The sequence below is a fragment of the Lolium perenne genome, chromosome 6, assembly GCF_019359855.2.
Source record: "Lolium perenne isolate Kyuss_39 chromosome 6, Kyuss_2.0, whole genome shotgun sequence".
NCBI lineage: Eukaryota > Viridiplantae > Streptophyta > Magnoliopsida > Poales > Poaceae > Lolium > Lolium perenne.
In genome coordinates this window covers 87,865,401-87,882,217 of record NC_067249.2, presented here as the reverse complement: position 1 = coordinate 87,882,217, position 16,817 = coordinate 87,865,401, and the positions used below count along the sequence as shown (strand labels likewise).

General features: G+C 46.1%; 1 protein-coding gene across 1 annotated transcript; it reads right to left on the bottom strand.

Moving 5' to 3' along the window:
• Nucleotides 1-1,787: 1,787 nt before the first annotated feature.
• On the bottom strand, nucleotides 1,788-3,682 carry LOC127321013 (peroxidase P7). The gene is made up of 3 exons (XM_051350067.2): nucleotides 3,207-3,682; nucleotides 2,917-3,108; nucleotides 1,788-2,487 (listed from the first exon to the last, which is right to left on the bottom strand). Exons 1-3 carry the CDS (start codon nucleotides 3,441-3,443, stop codon nucleotides 1,927-1,929), a joined length of 990 nt encoding a protein of 329 aa, XP_051206027.1. The 5' UTR covers nucleotides 3,444-3,682; the 3' UTR covers nucleotides 1,788-1,926.
• Between the last annotated feature and the right edge of the window lie 13,135 nt (nucleotides 3,683-16,817).

Here is a 16,817-nt window from a genome sequence, read left to right as displayed (position 1 = left end):
AGGCCGGAGGACGTCGAGGAGTCCGGAGGACGTCGAGGAGGCTGGAGGTGGTGGAGGAGGTCGGAGGACGTCGTGGCCGTCGGTGGAGGAGGAGGATGAGTAGGTCGCCGGAGTAGCTCACCGCCGCAGAAGCTCGGTATAGAGAAGGAGGAGCAGGAGATGGAGGAGGAGGAGGAGGAGGAGGAGGAGGAGGAGGAAAAGAGAAGGGGAAAGTGAGCACCGCGGGCTGAGTTGTGCCTATATAGCAATGCTTACCGCCGGCGCACCAAGTAGGGTGGTGCGTCGGGGCTATTTTTTTCTTTTTTTCACCCAAATCTTAAATTTGAAAAAAGTCCTGTTTCTGTTTTGAATTTGACGAATCCATTTTTTCTTCAAACGGCCGTAAGCCGTTGAATTCGAATAGGAAATTTCGAGTAGATCGATTTTGATATAAAAAAGTTTTTCATCGGAGGTCGTATGCAACCAGAAATCCCGTTTTACCGAAAGATGACGCCATTTTGCATAATACATCGAAATTCAAATTTTCAAATTTTCACTAAAACTAGATCACATATTACATGGGAATTTTAAAGGATTTTATTTTTTGAATTTTCTATCATTTTCTATTATTTTTTCGAAAACTGAAAAGGCGATTCCCGGGGGGGGGGGGGTGGAGAGAAAAATCTAGGCAACTTACCCCCGGCGCACCTCTATGGTGGTGCGCTGGTTGTAAATTGTCTACCACCGGCGCACCACCATAGAGGTGCGCCGGGGGTAAGTTGCCCATATTTTCTGTTTCCGGCCAGAACTCTTCGAATTTTATTCCCGGCGCACTAAATTTTCTTGTGCGCCGGCAGTATAGGTTCTTCGCCGGCGCGGCCTAACATGGCTCGCCGGCGGTATTTTGCCACCGGCGCGCGTCAATGATGGTGCGCCGGCACCCTTCCGTGCAGCTATAGCCCTTTTCCTAGTAGTGTGATAGACGGCTCCCACGTCCAAAATTTTCAGCCTCGCGAGGCGCGGCATGCTCAATTTATGCCCTTGGCAAGGATCCGACACGAGGTTGCCGACGTTTCTATTGGGATCGAAAAATCGCCAGCGCCGTTCAGGCGCGCTGGTGTGAGTCCATTTTTGCTCCCGACCTCCAAATAGTTATCGAGGCCGGGGACACTTGTGGAGATGCTCTAAGTCACTTGTTGGGATCTAGCTTAGCTTAGGTAGTGTAATAATTGGATGGATAGAGATGGAAGCACACTCAAATTATCCAAGACCTTTCACGTCATTGCACCAGTCACCCTAGCCGGCCCGTTGTAGACAGCTTTCCACGGCACTGCACGCACATTATCCATCGATGACAACTTACAACTATATTTATATGATAGTAGTTGGACGTATATGTTCAGGTCTATAGATCCCATCGGTAAAACTGAACTCGTTACGACCGTTAACGCAGACAGGGCATTATCGTGTAGATCGTCTCGCTTTACAGACTCGCGGTGGTTGCTAACTTGACTTGTCAGGGAAACACACCACGTGAACATACAGTGTGTCGTTTGTTATTTCCTTTCCTTCCAAAACAATCATCGCTCAAGGGCCACGTACTTACATCTATGCGAAACTGTAATCATGATATGGTACAGAGAAAAGAATGCAACCGAAATACACTACCAAAAGCAATACGGTGCCCGCCGTGATGAGTCGCCGGCCGGCGGCGACACGCACGTACGAGCCCCGTTCCTCTCCCCCACCTGACAGCGCCACTCCACCACCTGATCGATTATTCCGTTGCCTCCCTTCACACGCACTCCACCGCCTTCCCACCAGAACAAAAAAAAGCCACACATCCGACCCGCCTAAATGCTTCTCGTCGTCCCCCCCGATCTTCGCTGGCAATAATGTCGAACGATCGATCCCCGGCCGGCCACGAGTCTCCAGGAAGGAGCAAAGTTAGTTGGGTTTCCTGCAGTTGTTGCGGATCTCGCCGCTGGACCCCGTGAGCGGGCTGATGTTGCCCATCTTGATCATTGCGGTGACGAAGTCGGCGGAGAAGGCGCCGCCGTTGCCCGCGTACTGCTGCGCGATGGAGTCGACCGGCCCGCCGCTGCCGAACAGCTCCTGGTCCGAGTGCAGCAGGCCGAAGCGGCTCAGCAGGTTGCGGTAGTATCCGTTGTCGAAGCGGACGGAGCTGAAGGCGTCCAGCGGCGCCAGGTTCCCGTCGGTGGCGCCGCTCTGCGGGCCGCACACCTGCCGCCGCCGCGTCGCGAACCCGGCGTTGATGTTGGTGTCGTTGTAGATGCGCGACCGGAAGCTCGCGCACCGCGCCGCCCCGATGGTGTGCGCGCCGGAGAGCGCCACCATGTCGCGGGAGTCGAGGCCCTTGGACGCGAACGCCGAGATGAGGGTGGCGGCGCTGGACGACGGGGACGGGAGGTTGCTGTTCGCCGCCGCCTGCGTCGTCGTGCGCGCGTCGCGGCGGCCCAGCGGCACTGCCCACGTCGGACCGCCCAGCTGCAGAAACAAACGTTGATGATCAGCCCACGTTACGTGGTAATTCAGACAAGTACGATCGAAGAGTGTAACTGATTGCTTGTATACTGACTACTGAGAACGCAAGTGGTAGTATCATACACGACGACAAGATCAACCGATATATCCCAGAAAGATCGAGCTTTCAGCATCGTGCAGTGGCAACAACCTCACTAGCTGTAAGCGGTTGTCTGTGCAAATCAATCGAGGCCGCGGCCCACATGTCAAAAAGCATGTGCTGACTAGTTTGTCGCGCGTGCGTTGTTAAAATTGGACACTGGCCTTTTCGGACAAGGCGACAGCTAGTTCGGTGTACGGGGTGTCGGCAGATCGATGCAGTACGTAAATAAATTATCGGTCTATTTTCACCATGGAGGACGTGCATGGTAATTGAGCTTAGTAGGAGCTTACCAGGTTGACGCCGTCGCGTGCGGCGACGGCGAGAATGTCGGCGCAGGAGACGGTGCCGGGGCAGGCGGCGTCGACCCGGGACTTGATGGCGTCGATCACCTCGTAGCCCCGCAGCGAGTTGGCGTTGGGCCCGGCGTTCTTCTCCCCCGTGAGGGTCGACGAGTCGTCCAGGAGCACCGAACCGTCACAGCCCTGCGCGCGGCAATCGGAATCGACATGGATATGAGTCCCAATTCTGCTCAGCTCAGCAGGAGTGTAGCAGCAGAGATAGATAGTTTGGAGGAACGTACGTTGACGAAGCAGTCGTGGAAGAAGAGGCGGAGAATGGAGGCGCCCATCCGCGGCTCCTGCTGGACGGCGGACGTCATCCCCGACCGCACGATGGACTCCAGGCTCGCGCAGCTGCCGCTGTAGAAGGACGTCGAGAGCTGCGCCACGGCGGCGGGGGCGAGCAGGGCGGCGACGGTGGCCAGCACCGCCGCAGTCATGGCCGCCGCTCTACCACCAACAAACAGGGGAGCCGCCATTGCGAGCTTCCTAATTCACTCCCCTTGGCTCCTCCAATTCCCTTTTGAGTTGGAGAAGCAGTGCCGTGCAGTGGTATTGGTAGTGGTACCACCTCTAAGCTGCGGCTTCCCCGTGAACTATATAGTGTCGTCCATTCCCGCGGTTGTTGCCAGGAGATCGAGTGAAGCAAAAATAACTACTCATCACGGGGGCGGGCCACGCAACTTGTAACTAGAATCCATTCCGTTCGTGACAGCTCTTATCGAGCTGAGATCCTACCATACCATGCGTGCATGATCCTGCTATATGTAAGGTCTTAACGGCCATGCCAACAGAAAATGGGTAGTACTGTACCTACAATCCGGCCTGCTACTAGATACACTACTGCAGTGTATTAAATTGTTCTGTTATCCCAACTCACACCCGGAAACTCAAAACGGGAGGCCGAGCTACCCGTAGCAATTTAGAGCATCTTCATCGGGCACTCCAAATAATATGCGTCAGTATACATACGCCGACAGTGCTCTACAAAGGTCACCAGCATCTCATCTCTTAGTTTGGCAAGGGATTGCCCACACCGGCGACCAAGATAATTTCTGGGGTCGAGGCGAATTCGAACGAATAATACGAACATGGGTAAAAATGAACTAAAACAGCTAAAATTTAGATATATTACAAGGTTCAACATGACGGCTAAAAGTTACCTAAACCCTAGTTTACGGGCCGTCGGTTGACAGACTTGTCTCGCAGTCGTTCTTTCCCTTGGCCAGCGCCGCCTGCTCTCGCGCCCGCCTCTACACCCTTGACTCCTTGTTCTGGGCGAGACTCACTTCTCCGTGGGTGGCCGCCTTGGCCTGGCGCTAAGCCTAGAGCTCGAGCAGGTTTTGCCCCTCGGCCACCATGAGGAGGCGACTAGGCTGCTCCATGGACGCCCGCTCGCGCGAGGTCTCGACGACGCGCTCGAAGATGTCGGCTCTGGTCTCCACGAGGACTTGCTCTCGGATCCTCTGTTCCCACGCCGCAATGAAGGGAGGCAAGGATCACATCCTACTCCGGTTCCCCCACTAACTCCTCCCCGGCACCCCACTCCGTCTCCGCCTCCGCGGCCTTGGCCTCCGTGTCCGCTATGAACGCCTCGTTCCACTTGTCGAACTTGGAGTCGTCCGAGAAGTCATCTAAACCGAAGTCCAACAGCTCAATCTCATCGCCGAGCTATAGCGGAGCCACACGCTTGGGCTAAGGTGGCACACATGCTCTTGCTACGGTGGCGTGCGTGCTACGGCCTAGCATGGAGTAGGTCGTTGCGGGTCGGCGCAACACTGTGCTATGGACGCGAGTGTGGCGGAAAGGGTGTTTTCAAGTGCGGTAGAGATGTGGAGACGAGTGTGGCGAAGAACGTGTTAAATAGGAGGTTATGGATGGTGTGGGAATTTACGCCGGCGGCATCCGAGAAGTCTCCGCATGGGGAACCGATGCTTCCAGTCAAGACGGTGACCCACCTGCTACAACATCCAAGGCGTCTCATTAAAGAGGAAATTTTCTATCGTGCCGCTAACAGGACGGCCCTGCCCTTAAAATCCTACGTGGCGCGAGGTGCCGGTGCCCGTCCAATACCCTGTGTGTAGGGGCCGACACAGGGTTGCCGTCTTGACTAGAAGCGCCGGTGTCGACACATTATTGGGCGTGCCGGTGTGAGCCTAAAATGTGGTCGGCACCCCCTATAGGGCTATTAGAGAAACCAGTCAAAATTCCGACAAACCCGTGTAACAGCCTAGCTTCAGCTGTGAGGCGTGAGGGGTTCTAGGAACAGAAGAGCAATTTCCTAAGTGCACCCCACATAAATTTGGCTAGGACACATGAGAAGAAGATGTGTTTTGTGTCCTCACTCTCCACCCAAGGCACAAAAAACATAAACAGAGAGTCACTAGGCCGCCGCCGGCGAAGATCGGGGGGGGGGGGGGGGGAGGGGGGCTGTCGTCATCGCCTCAGGTGGACTCCACCCCCCCTCTGGCGTGGCCATCATCTTGTTCTTCATCAACACCCTATGCACCATCTTCATGTATCCCTTGTAATCTCTTCTAAAACATGATGAGTGAGGCAATCTATCCTTTTCTCATGATGTATTGTACCTCCATGTCTTTGTTTGAGTAGTGGCTTGTTCTTGACAATTGTGAGATAATTTGTTAATAATCATGTTGGCAGCTCATATGGTACTAAGATCTATGAAGAACAAGAGAGAAATAGATCAAACTACTACCACAAACCCATAGTACAGAGGTGGAATACTCCCCTTGATCATGGTGTTGATGAGGAAGACATTGGAGAAGATGGAGATCCCTCCGGCGGCGGCTCCGATGGAGTTTCCCCTCCAATGTTTCATGCTGCAGCATCTACTTTCATGTTTCGGTATTTGTGCAGCACTCTCCTCGAGGGAACCCTAGGAGGTCATATAGATAGGGGTTTTAGGTCAAAAGAAGTCATTTAGCTCAAGATTGAAGCGAATCAGATGATCTACGGCGAAAAGAGACTTAGTGCCCCCCCCCCCCATGGGAGCTCTAATAGGTCTCTTTTGGGCCTCCAGCCCTTCCTCATGAGGTCCAGGTGCTCCAGCTGCTTCTCGTGATGAAATATTTACGTCCCCAAAATCTTAGCTCAATTTAACTTCGTATAGGTCCGTGAAAATGAAAATACGCAAAAAAAGGTTTTTTCCTGTCATGTAGAGTTGTAACACAAATAAAGTGGGTCATTGGTAAATCCCTTTTAATCAATATAAAACATGAAAATAACATCATATATGTTGCAAATATGTAAGAATATGTGTTAATAAAGTGCAAAGTTCATGTATGCATTTTACATACACCAACAGTCGAGTCTTTTAAATGGTGAACCTTATCGTTGAATCATATGTAAGTCGGTTGATAGTATCTTTAGTTGACCAACAACCTCCTGCTAGGCTTTGAAGCAATGAGTACCTAAGAAAATAAAAGAAAGGAAAAAGAAAAAGAAAAAGAAGAAAAGAAAAGAAATAAAAATAAGAAAAGAAAAGAAAAGAAAGAAAAGAAAATAGAATGAACCCAATGAGTTGGCAATTATGATGACACTAAAGAAAGGGCTAAAACTAAGAATTGCCCAAAGGCAAATCAAAGAAATGCCTATACATTCCAAGGGGAAAGACCCCAACCACTTATATAAGGTGTTAAAGCTAAGAAGCAAGCACCTATCTCACTTCCACTCTACCCTTTGGTCAACTAAAGATACTATCTACTTACTCAAATATGGGTCTCTTATGAGTGTTTAAATGTTGAAGGACTGGAAGGACACGACATCACCTAAATATTTGGTTTGCAATGCAAGCATGACGAATTACTAGTCAACAATTGAAGGAATCAATGGTTCAAAAACCTTACTCATGATTCCAAATGCGATGTGAGAACTCTGTTTGTCGCTACTATTAATTAATCATGCCTAAATAGTGTTGCCAAATATTATCTCCCTTGCACCATGTATAAACAGCATAACACCATCATAATGGATATTTATTAACACTTTGCTATTCATTGATAAAACTAAGTTTCAAATACTTTCCATGATAATTTTTTATGCATGCATAGAGCAAAGTTCTTTTAGAAGCAATGCAACAAACTCCAAACTCCATGTTAACTTTATCACCTTCATGCTCGAGGACGAGCATAGGTTAAGTTTGGGGATGTTGATGCATGTAAAATACATGCATGAACTTTATAGTTTATTGACCCATATTCCCACATATTTGCATCTTATATACTCCCTCCGATCCGAAAAAATGTCGGACAAGATATTTTACAAAAACAACCTCACGTTTTGTTTTTTACTCAACCTGTAGTACATCCTATCATCTCCGTTTCCTCTGCAGCTCTGCCAGCCTCCGCCCTAGTGACCGTACGGCATCTGTTGGGCCTCGACGACTAGCTCGACATGGAAGACATCCGAGTCAGTCCCAACGTGGTGCGCGGTGATTCGCTGCTCGGCATGGACTCGAAAACTGCCTTGGACGCCAACGGGCTGTCGTAGGGGCGAACGACGCCGAACATGCCGGCCTGGATCTGCGCATGATATTCAAAGAGTATGGCGATGCGGGGTCCCCCGATGCGGCTCGCCCCCGGTTGTGGCTAGTCCCGTGGAGTGGAGTGGAGTTGACTGCGCCACAACTCCATGGATTGTTAGATAAAGTCGATTTTGCAAGGTTTTAATTGAAAATACAGTTCATCACCGATCCGACACTTTTTTAGGATTGGAGGGAGTAATGTTATTTTCATGTTTTATATTGTTTTATGGATTTTCTAAACAATCCCCTCTCGTCTGGTTGTAACTCTGTATGGCAGAAAACACCTTCTATTAGTATTTTTTACTTTTCAGGAGCTACGAGACTCGAAAAAGGGCAAGGTTAGGGGCCATGCTTCAGAATTTCCAAGACAAACAAAATGAGTTGAAGTGGGACAGCGGGAGGTCAGTGGGCTGGGAGAAATGTCCTGTGGCACGTCCTTCCCCTCTGGGCGCGCATGTGCTCGCTTCTCCCTCGACCGTCCGATCAGCCTCAATCTTGCGCCCACGAACTTCGTTTGACCTAAAACCCCTATATATATGACCCCCTCCCCAGGGTTTCCTCGAGGCTATGGCGGTGGAGGTCAAAAACACATAAACAGAAAGTCAGCAGGCCACCGTCGGCGTAGATCGGAGGGGAGAAACACTGCCGGAATCGCCTCAGGTGGACTCCACCCCCCTCCGCATGGTCAGCATCATCATCTTCATCAACACCCTCTGCACCACCTTCATCTACCTCTTGTAATATCTTGAAATACATGATGTGTGAGGCAATCTATTGTTTTCTCATAATGTATTGTACCTCTATGTCTTTGTTTGAGTAGTGACTTTTTCTTTGCAATTGTGAGATAATTTGTTGATGGTTGCATATAAGTATTTTTATCTTCTATGATGATCTCGTGTCCATATATGAGTGCACTCATATGTTGGGGAATGCATGAGGTTGTCACCGTTGCATGATGATAGGAGAAGGGACAACTTGAGTTTGACAGAAACCATGTCCCAATTCTTAGATTCATGTTATATTAATTCATGGTTAATCAATAAGGGTATAACTATGGGGACCATTAAACCGACAACACTAGTTGGACTTTATGTCTTAATAATTTCCTTGATTAGTCTTAACTGGCCTTAGGATCAATCACTAGGGGTGTAATTGATCATATCAATGGATGGACCTATCTGTGGATCCACTCTAGAAGAAATAATAAAAAGATTATAGTAAGCTTCACTAATTGTGACAACCACACAAATAAAATAGCAATTTACCATAACACTTACTCCCTTGAGTTACTTCCTCTTACTCCACTTTACTTCACCTCACTTCATTACGCTTTATTTTCTTGCATTAGTTTTACTTCTTGCATTTAATTTCAGCATTTATAGTTTTATAATAGAAATATCTTCACACACAAACACACTATAGATCCTAGCTTTGCATAGAAGGCCATATAAGTGGGCTATATGGCTTTAGAGAACAAATAATTTAAATTCAGCTCCTCGTTGGTTTGACACTCAAATACTTATCGAATCGAACTATGGCGATCCCCTGCACTTGGGGGTTATCACATATCCTCAGGTTGGATCATGATGATCGTATCATCAGCAATTGTAAGTGTGCCACCCCCTCCTATGGATGAGGTGAGGGATAATTCCATTTAATTTGACATGCATCCCTTGCTGACATGAGAATAGCCGCAAGGCCTTCCACAACAAAGTCAAACATGATGGGCGAGAGGGGTCCTCCTGAGGAACCCCTCAGATATTATGGAAGTAGTTTACGATTTCACTATTGGCGGTAATGACATTTTGGCTTCCGAAGGCCAAACACGTCGCCCTATGGACTGATGTCTACTCACGCTTCTTTTCCTGTAGACAGTGTTGGGCCTCCAAGAGCAGAGGTTTGTAGAACAGCAGCAAGTTTTCCCTTAAGTGGATCACCCAAGGTTTATCGAACTCAGGGAGGAAGAGGTCAAAGATATCCCTCTCATGCAACCCTGCAACCACAAAGCAAGAAGTCTCTTGTGTCCCCAACACACCTAATACACTTGTCAGATGTATAGGTGAACTAGTTCGGCGAAGAGATAGTGAAATACAGGTGGTATGAATATATATGAGCAGTAGTAACGGCACCAGAAAATAGCTTGATGCTACAACTGGCGTGTGGTTGATGGTGGTAATATTGCAGACGATACGGATGCGAGAACAGTAAACAAGCAGTGATTTCAGTATTTGGGAACAAGGCCTAGGGATCATACTTTCACTAGTGGACACTCTCAAGATTGATCACATAACAGAATAGATAAATGCTATACTCTACACTCTCTTGTTGGATGATGAACACCACTAATTGTGTAGGATTACACGAACCCTCAATGCCGGAGTTAACAAGCTCCACAATATTCGATATTCATATTTAAATAACCTTAGAGTGCATGATAGATCAACACAACTACACCAAGTACTAACATAGCATGCACACGGTCACCATCATACTATGAAGGAGGCATAGATCACATCAATACTATCATATCAATAATTAACTTCATAATCTACAAGAGATTACAATCATAACCTACGCCAAGTACTACACGATGCACACACTGTCACCATTACACCGTGCAGGAGGAATAGAGTACTTTAATAACATCACTAGAGTAGCACATAGATTAATAGTGATACAAAGCACATTGCAATCATAAAGGGATATAAATAAGCACTTCACTATGCTATTCATAACAGTGAATAAGTATTCTGTGAAATATAGCCTAAGAGACCCACACGGTGCACACACTGTCACCTTTACACACGTGGGACAAGGAGTCTCCGGAGATCACATAAGTAAAATCCACTTGACTAGCATAATGACATCTAGATTACAAGCATCATCATATGAATCTCAATCATGTAAGGCAGCTCATGAGATTATTGTATTGAAGTACATAGGGAGAGAGATTAACCACATAGCTACCGGTACAGCCCCTTAGCCTCGATGGAGAACTACTCCCTCCTCATGGGAGATAGCAGCGGTGATGAAGATGGCGGTGGAGATGGAAGCGGTGTCGATGGAGAAGCCTTCCGGGGGCACTTCCCGTCCGGCGGCGTCTTGAGCAGAGACTCCTGTCCCCCAGATCTTGGCTTCGCGATGGCGGCCGCTCTGGATGGTTTCTCGTACCGTGGCTTTTCCGTATCGAAGATTTAGGTCAGGGACCTTTAAATAGGCGAAGAGGCGGAGTCGGAAGGCTGACGAGGCGGTGACACCATAGGGGGGCGCGGCCCACCCCTGGCCCGCGCCAGGCTGGTGTGTGGGGCCCCTAGGGCTCCCCTCTGGTGGCTCTCGGGTGTTCTGGAAGCTTCGTGGGATTTTAAGATTCTGGGCGTTGATTTCGTCCAATTCCGAGAATATTTCCTTACTAGGATTTCTGAAACCAAAAACAGCAGAAAACGAGGCGGCACTTCGACATCTCGTCAATAGGTTAGTTCCGGAAAACGCATAAAATCATCATAAAGTGTGAACAAAACATGTAGGTATTGTCATAAAACAAGCATGGAACATAAGAAATTATCGATACGTCGGAGACGTATCAGCATCCCCAAGCTTAGTTCCTACTCGTCCCGAGTAGGTAAACGATAACAAAGATAATTTCTGAAGTGACATGCTACCAACATGATCTTAATCATACTATTGTAAAGCATATGAGATGAATGCAGCGATTCAAAGCAATGGTAAAGGAAATGGTTAAACAATTGAATCATATAGCAAAGACTTTTCATGAATAGTACTTTCAAGACAAGCATCAATAAGTCTTGCATAAGAGTTAACTCATAAAGCAATAAATTCAAAGTAAAGGCATTGAAACAACACAAAGGAAGATTAAGTTTCAGCGGTTGCTTTCAACTTGTAACATGTATATCTCATGGATAGTTGTCAATGCAAAGCAATATAACAAGTGCAATAAGCAAGCATGTAAGAATCAATGCACAGTTAACACAAGTGTTTGCTTCTAAGATAGAGAGAAATGGGTAAACTGACTCAACATGAAAGTAGAAGAAAGGCCCTTCGCAGAGGGAAGCATTGATTGCTATATTTGTGCTAGAGCTTTTATTTTGAAAACAAGAAACAATTTTGTCAACGGTAGTAATAAAGCATATGTATTATGTAAATTATATCCTACAAGTTGCAAGCCTCATGCATAGTATACCAATAGTGCCCGCACCTTGTCCTAATTAGCTCGGATTACCTGGATTATCACCGCAATACATATGTTTTAACCAAGTGTCACAAAGGGGTACCTCTATGCACTTTGTACAAAGGTCTAAGGAGAAAGCTCGCATTGGATTTCTCGCTTTTGATTATTCTCAACTTAGACATCCATACCGGGACAACATAGACAACAGATAATGGACTCCTCTTTAATGCTTAAGCATTCAACAACAATTCATTTTCTCATATGAGATTGAGGATATTTGTCCAAAACTGAAACTTCCACCATGGATCATGGCTTTAGTTAGCGGCCCAATGTTCTTCTCTAACAGTATGCATGCTCAAACCATTCAACTCATGGTAAATCGCCCTTACTTCAGACAAGACGGACATGCATAGCAACTCACATGATATTCAACAAAGAGTAGTTGATGGCGTCCCCAGGAACATGGTTATCGCTCAACAAGCAACTTATAAGAAATAAAATGCATAAGTACATATTTAATACCACAATAGTTTTTAGGCTATTTGTCCCATGAGCTATATATTACAAAGATAGAGGATAGAAATTTAAGGTAGCACTCAAGCAATTTACTTTGGAATGGCGGAGAAATACCATGTAGTAGGTAGGTATGGTGGACACAAGTGGCATAGTGTTTGGCTCAAGGATTTTGGATGCATGAGAAGTATTCCCTCTCGATACAAGGCTTAGGCTAGCAAGGCTATTTGAAACAAACACAAGTATGAACCGGTACAGCAAAACTCACATAAAAGACATATTGCAAGCATTATAAGACTCTACACCGTTTTCCTTGTTGTTCAAACACCTTTACCAGAAAATATCTAGACCTTAGAGAGACCAATCATGCAAACCAAATTTTAACCAGCTCTATGTAGTTTTTCCTTAATAGGTGCAAAGCATATGATGCAAGAGCTTAATCATGAGCACAACAATTGCCAAGTATCAAGTTATTCAAGACATCATACCAATTACTACATGTACTACCTCTGTCCATAAATAGATGTCTTAGATTTATCAAATTTTGGATGTATATAGACACTATTTAGTGTATAGATACATCCAAATTTAGAGAATTATAAGACATCTATTTATGGACGGAGGGAGTAGCATTTCCCGTTTCCAACCATATAACAATTAACGAAGCAGTTTCAACCTTCGCCATGAACATTAAAAGTAAAGCTAAGAACACATGTGTTCATATGAACCAGCGGAGCGTGTCTCTCTCCCACACAAGCATTTATTCAAACAAAAACAAAAACAAAAACACACAGACGCTCCAAGTAAAGTACATAAGATGTGACCGAATAAAAATATAGTTTCAAGGGAGGAACCTGATAAATTGTCGATGAAGAAGGGGATGCCTTGGGCATCCCCAAGCTTAGATGCTTGAGTCTTCTTGAAATATTCAGGGATGAACCACGGGGGCATCCCCAAGCTTAGACTTTTCACTCTCCTTGATCATATTGTATCATCCTCCTCTCTTGACCCTTGAAAACTTCCTCCACACCAAACTCAAAACAAACTCATTAGAGGATTAGTGCATAATCAAAAATTCACATGTTCAGAGGTGACACAATCATTCTTAACACTTCTGGACATTGCTCAAAGCTACTGGAAGTTAATGGAACAAAGAAATCCATCCCACATAGCAAAAGAGGCAATGCGAAATAAAAGGCAGAATCTGTCAAAAGAGAACAGTCCGTAAAGACGAATTTTATTGAGGCACCAGACTTGCCCAAATGAAAATGCTCAAATTGAATGAAAGTTGCGTACATATCTGAGGATCACTCACGTAAATTGACAGAATTTTCTGAGTTACCTACAGAGAATTCAGCCTAGATTCGTGACAGTAAGAAATCTGTTTCTGCGCAGTAATCCAAATCTAGTATGAACCTTACTATGAAAGACTTTACTTGGCGCAACAATGCAATAAAGTAAAGATAAGGAGAGGTTGCTATGGTAGTAACAACTTCCAAGACTCAAATATAAAACAAAGTTACTGTAGCAAAATAAACACATGGGTTATCTGTAGGATAACGTTGCATAGAAAACAAAAAATTTCCTACGGCGAACACGCAATCCAAGCCAAGATGCAATCTAGAAGACGGTAGCAACGAGGGGGTATCGAGTCTCACCCTTGAAGAGATTCCAAAGCCTACAAGATGAGGCTCTTGTTGCTGCGGTAGACGATCATTTGCCGCTTGCAAAAGCGCGTAGAAGATCTTGATCACGATCGGTTCCGGCGCCACGAACGGGCAGCACCTCCGTACTCGGTCACACGTTCGGTTGTTGATGAAGACGACGTCCACCTCCCCGTTCCAGCGGGCAGCGGAAGTAGTAGCTCCTCTTGAATCCGACAGCACGACGGCGTGGTGTCGGTGGCGGTGTAGAAGTCCGGCGGAGCTTCGCTAAGCAATGCGGGCAATATGGAGTGGAGGAGCTTGGCTAGGGTTTGGGAGGGGGTGGCCGGCCACTCTATGGGGGGCGGCCAGCTTATGGTCTTGGGGTGGCCGGCCCCCTCCCTTGGCCCCTCATTATATAGGTGGATCCCAAGTGTTGGTGTCCAAGTCTTCGAATAAGACCCGAAACCAAAACCTTCCATAGGAGGGGGAAACCTAGCCCAACTAGGACTCCCACCCAAAGGTGGGATTCCCACCTCCCATGTGGGGGGTGGCCGGCCCCCTATGGTGGAGTCCACTTGGGACTCCACCCCATCTAGGGCTGGCCGGCCATGGAGGTGGAGTCCCTTGTGGACTCCACCTTCCTCGGTGGTTTCTTCCGGACTTTTCTAGAACCTTCTAGAACCTTCCATAGAACCTTCCGCGACATTTTATTTCACATAAAATGACATCCTATATATGAATCTTATTCTCCGGACCATTCCGGAACTCCTCGTGATGTCCGGGATCTCATCGGGACTCCGAACAAATATTCGAACTCCATTCCATAATTCAAGTGCTACCATTTCAACATCCAACTTTAAGTGTGTCACCCTACGGTTCGAGAACTATGCGGACATGGTTGAGTACTCACTCCGACCAATAACCAATAGCGGGATCTGGAGATCCATAATGGCTCCCACATATTCAACGATGACTTTAGTGATCGAATGAACCATACACATATATTACCAATTCCCTTTGTCTCGCGATATTTTACTTGTCCAGGGTTTGATCTTCGGTATCACTCTATACCTTGTTCAACCTCGTCTCTGACAAGTACTCTTTACTCGTACCGTGGTATGTGGTCTCTTATGAACTCATTCATATGCTTGCAAGACATTAGACGACATTCCACCGAGAGGGCCCCAGTATATCTATCCGTCATCGGGATGGACAAATCCCACTGTTGATCCATATGCCTCAACTCATACTTTAGGATACTTAATCCCACCTTTATAGCCACCCATTTACGCAGTGGTGTTTGGTGTAATCAAAGTACCTTTCCGGTATAAGTGATTTACATGATCTCATGGTCATAAGGACTAGGTAACTATGTATCGAAAGCTTATAGCAAATAACTTAATGACGAGATCTTATGCTACGCTTAATTGGGTGTGTCCATTATATCATTCACACAATGACATAACCTTGTTATTAATAACATCCAATGTTCATGATTATGAAACTAATCATCCATTAATCAACAAGCTAGTTTAAGAGGCATACTAGGGACTTCTTGTTTGTCTACATATCACACATGTACTAATGTTTCGGTTAATACAATTCTAGCATGATATATAAACATTTATCATAAACATAAAGATATAAATAATAACCACTTTATTATTGCCTCTAGGGCATATCTCCTTTAGTCTCCCACTTGCACTAGAGTCAATAATCTAGATTACATTGTAATATACCTAACACCCATGGCATTCTGGTGTTGGTCATGCTTTGCCCTAGGGAGAGCTTTAGTCAACGGATCTGCTACATTCAGATCGGTGTGTACTTTGCAAATCTTTACTTCTCCATCTTCGATGTACTCGCGAATCGAGTGGTAACGCAGCTTGATATGCTTCAGCCTCTTGTGTGACCTTGGCTCTTGTGCATTGGCGATGGCACCCATGTTATCACGATAAATGATTAATGGGTCCAATGCACTAGGAACCACACCGAGCTCTACAATGAACCTCTTCATCCATACCGCTTCCGATGAAGCCTCGAAGCCGCTATGTACTCTGATTCTGTTGAAGACTTCGCCACCGTGCCTTTGCTTCGAGCTTGCCCAGCTTACTGCAGCACCATTCAATATAAACACGTACCCAGATTGTGACTTAGAGTCATCGGGATCGGTGTTCCAACTTGCATCGGTGTAACCGTTTACAACGAGCTCTTGGTCACCTCCATAACAAAGAAACATATCCTTAGTTCTTTTCAAGTACTTCGGGATATTCTTGACCGCTGTCCGGTGTTCCATTCCTGGATCACTTTGATATCTGCTAGTCAAACTAACGACATGTGCTATATCCGGTCTAGTACATAGCATGGCATACATGATAGATCCTACTGCCGAGGCATAGGGGATGTTACACATCCTTTCTCTTTCTTCTGCTGTAGCCGGTCCTTGAGTTTTACTCAATACCTTGCACAGTAACATAGGTAAGAACCCTTTCTTACTTTCGTCCATTCTAAACTTCTTTAGAATCTTGTCCAGATATGTACTCTGTGATAGCCCTATTAGGCGTCTTGATCTATCTCTATAAATCTTGATGCCTAATATATACGATGCTTCACCAAGGTCTTTCATTGAAAAACTATTATTCAAATAACCCTTAACAACGCTTAATAGTTCTATATCATTCCCGATCAATAATATGTCATCTACATATAATATCAGGAATGCTACAGAGCTCCCACTCACTTTCTTGTAAATACAGGCCTCTCCATGACCTTTGTATAAACCCGAAGTCTTTGATCACCTTATCAAAGCGTCGGTTCCAACTTCTTGATGCTTGCTTCGGTCCATAGATTGAACGCTGAAGTTTGCATACTTTGTCGACATTTTTAGGATCGACAAAACCTTTGGGTTGTACCATATACAACTCTTCCTCAATATCTCCATTAAGGAACGCCGTTTTGACATCCA

Excerpts from the sequence above, each read along its gene's own strand:
- LOC127321013 (XM_051350067.2), bottom strand. The coding sequence starts at position 3,443 with ATGGCGGCTCCCCTGTTTGTTGGTGGTAGAGCGGCGGCCATGACTGCG. Across the intron at positions 3,109-3,206 it reads TCCACGACTGCTTCGTCAAC|GGCTGTGACGGTTCGGTGCT; the intron begins GTACGTTCCTCC and ends TGCCGCGCGCAG. Across the intron at positions 2,488-2,916 it reads CACGCGACGGCGTCAACCTG|CTGGGCGGTCCGACGTGGGC; the intron begins GTAAGCTCCTAC and ends TTGTTTCTGCAG.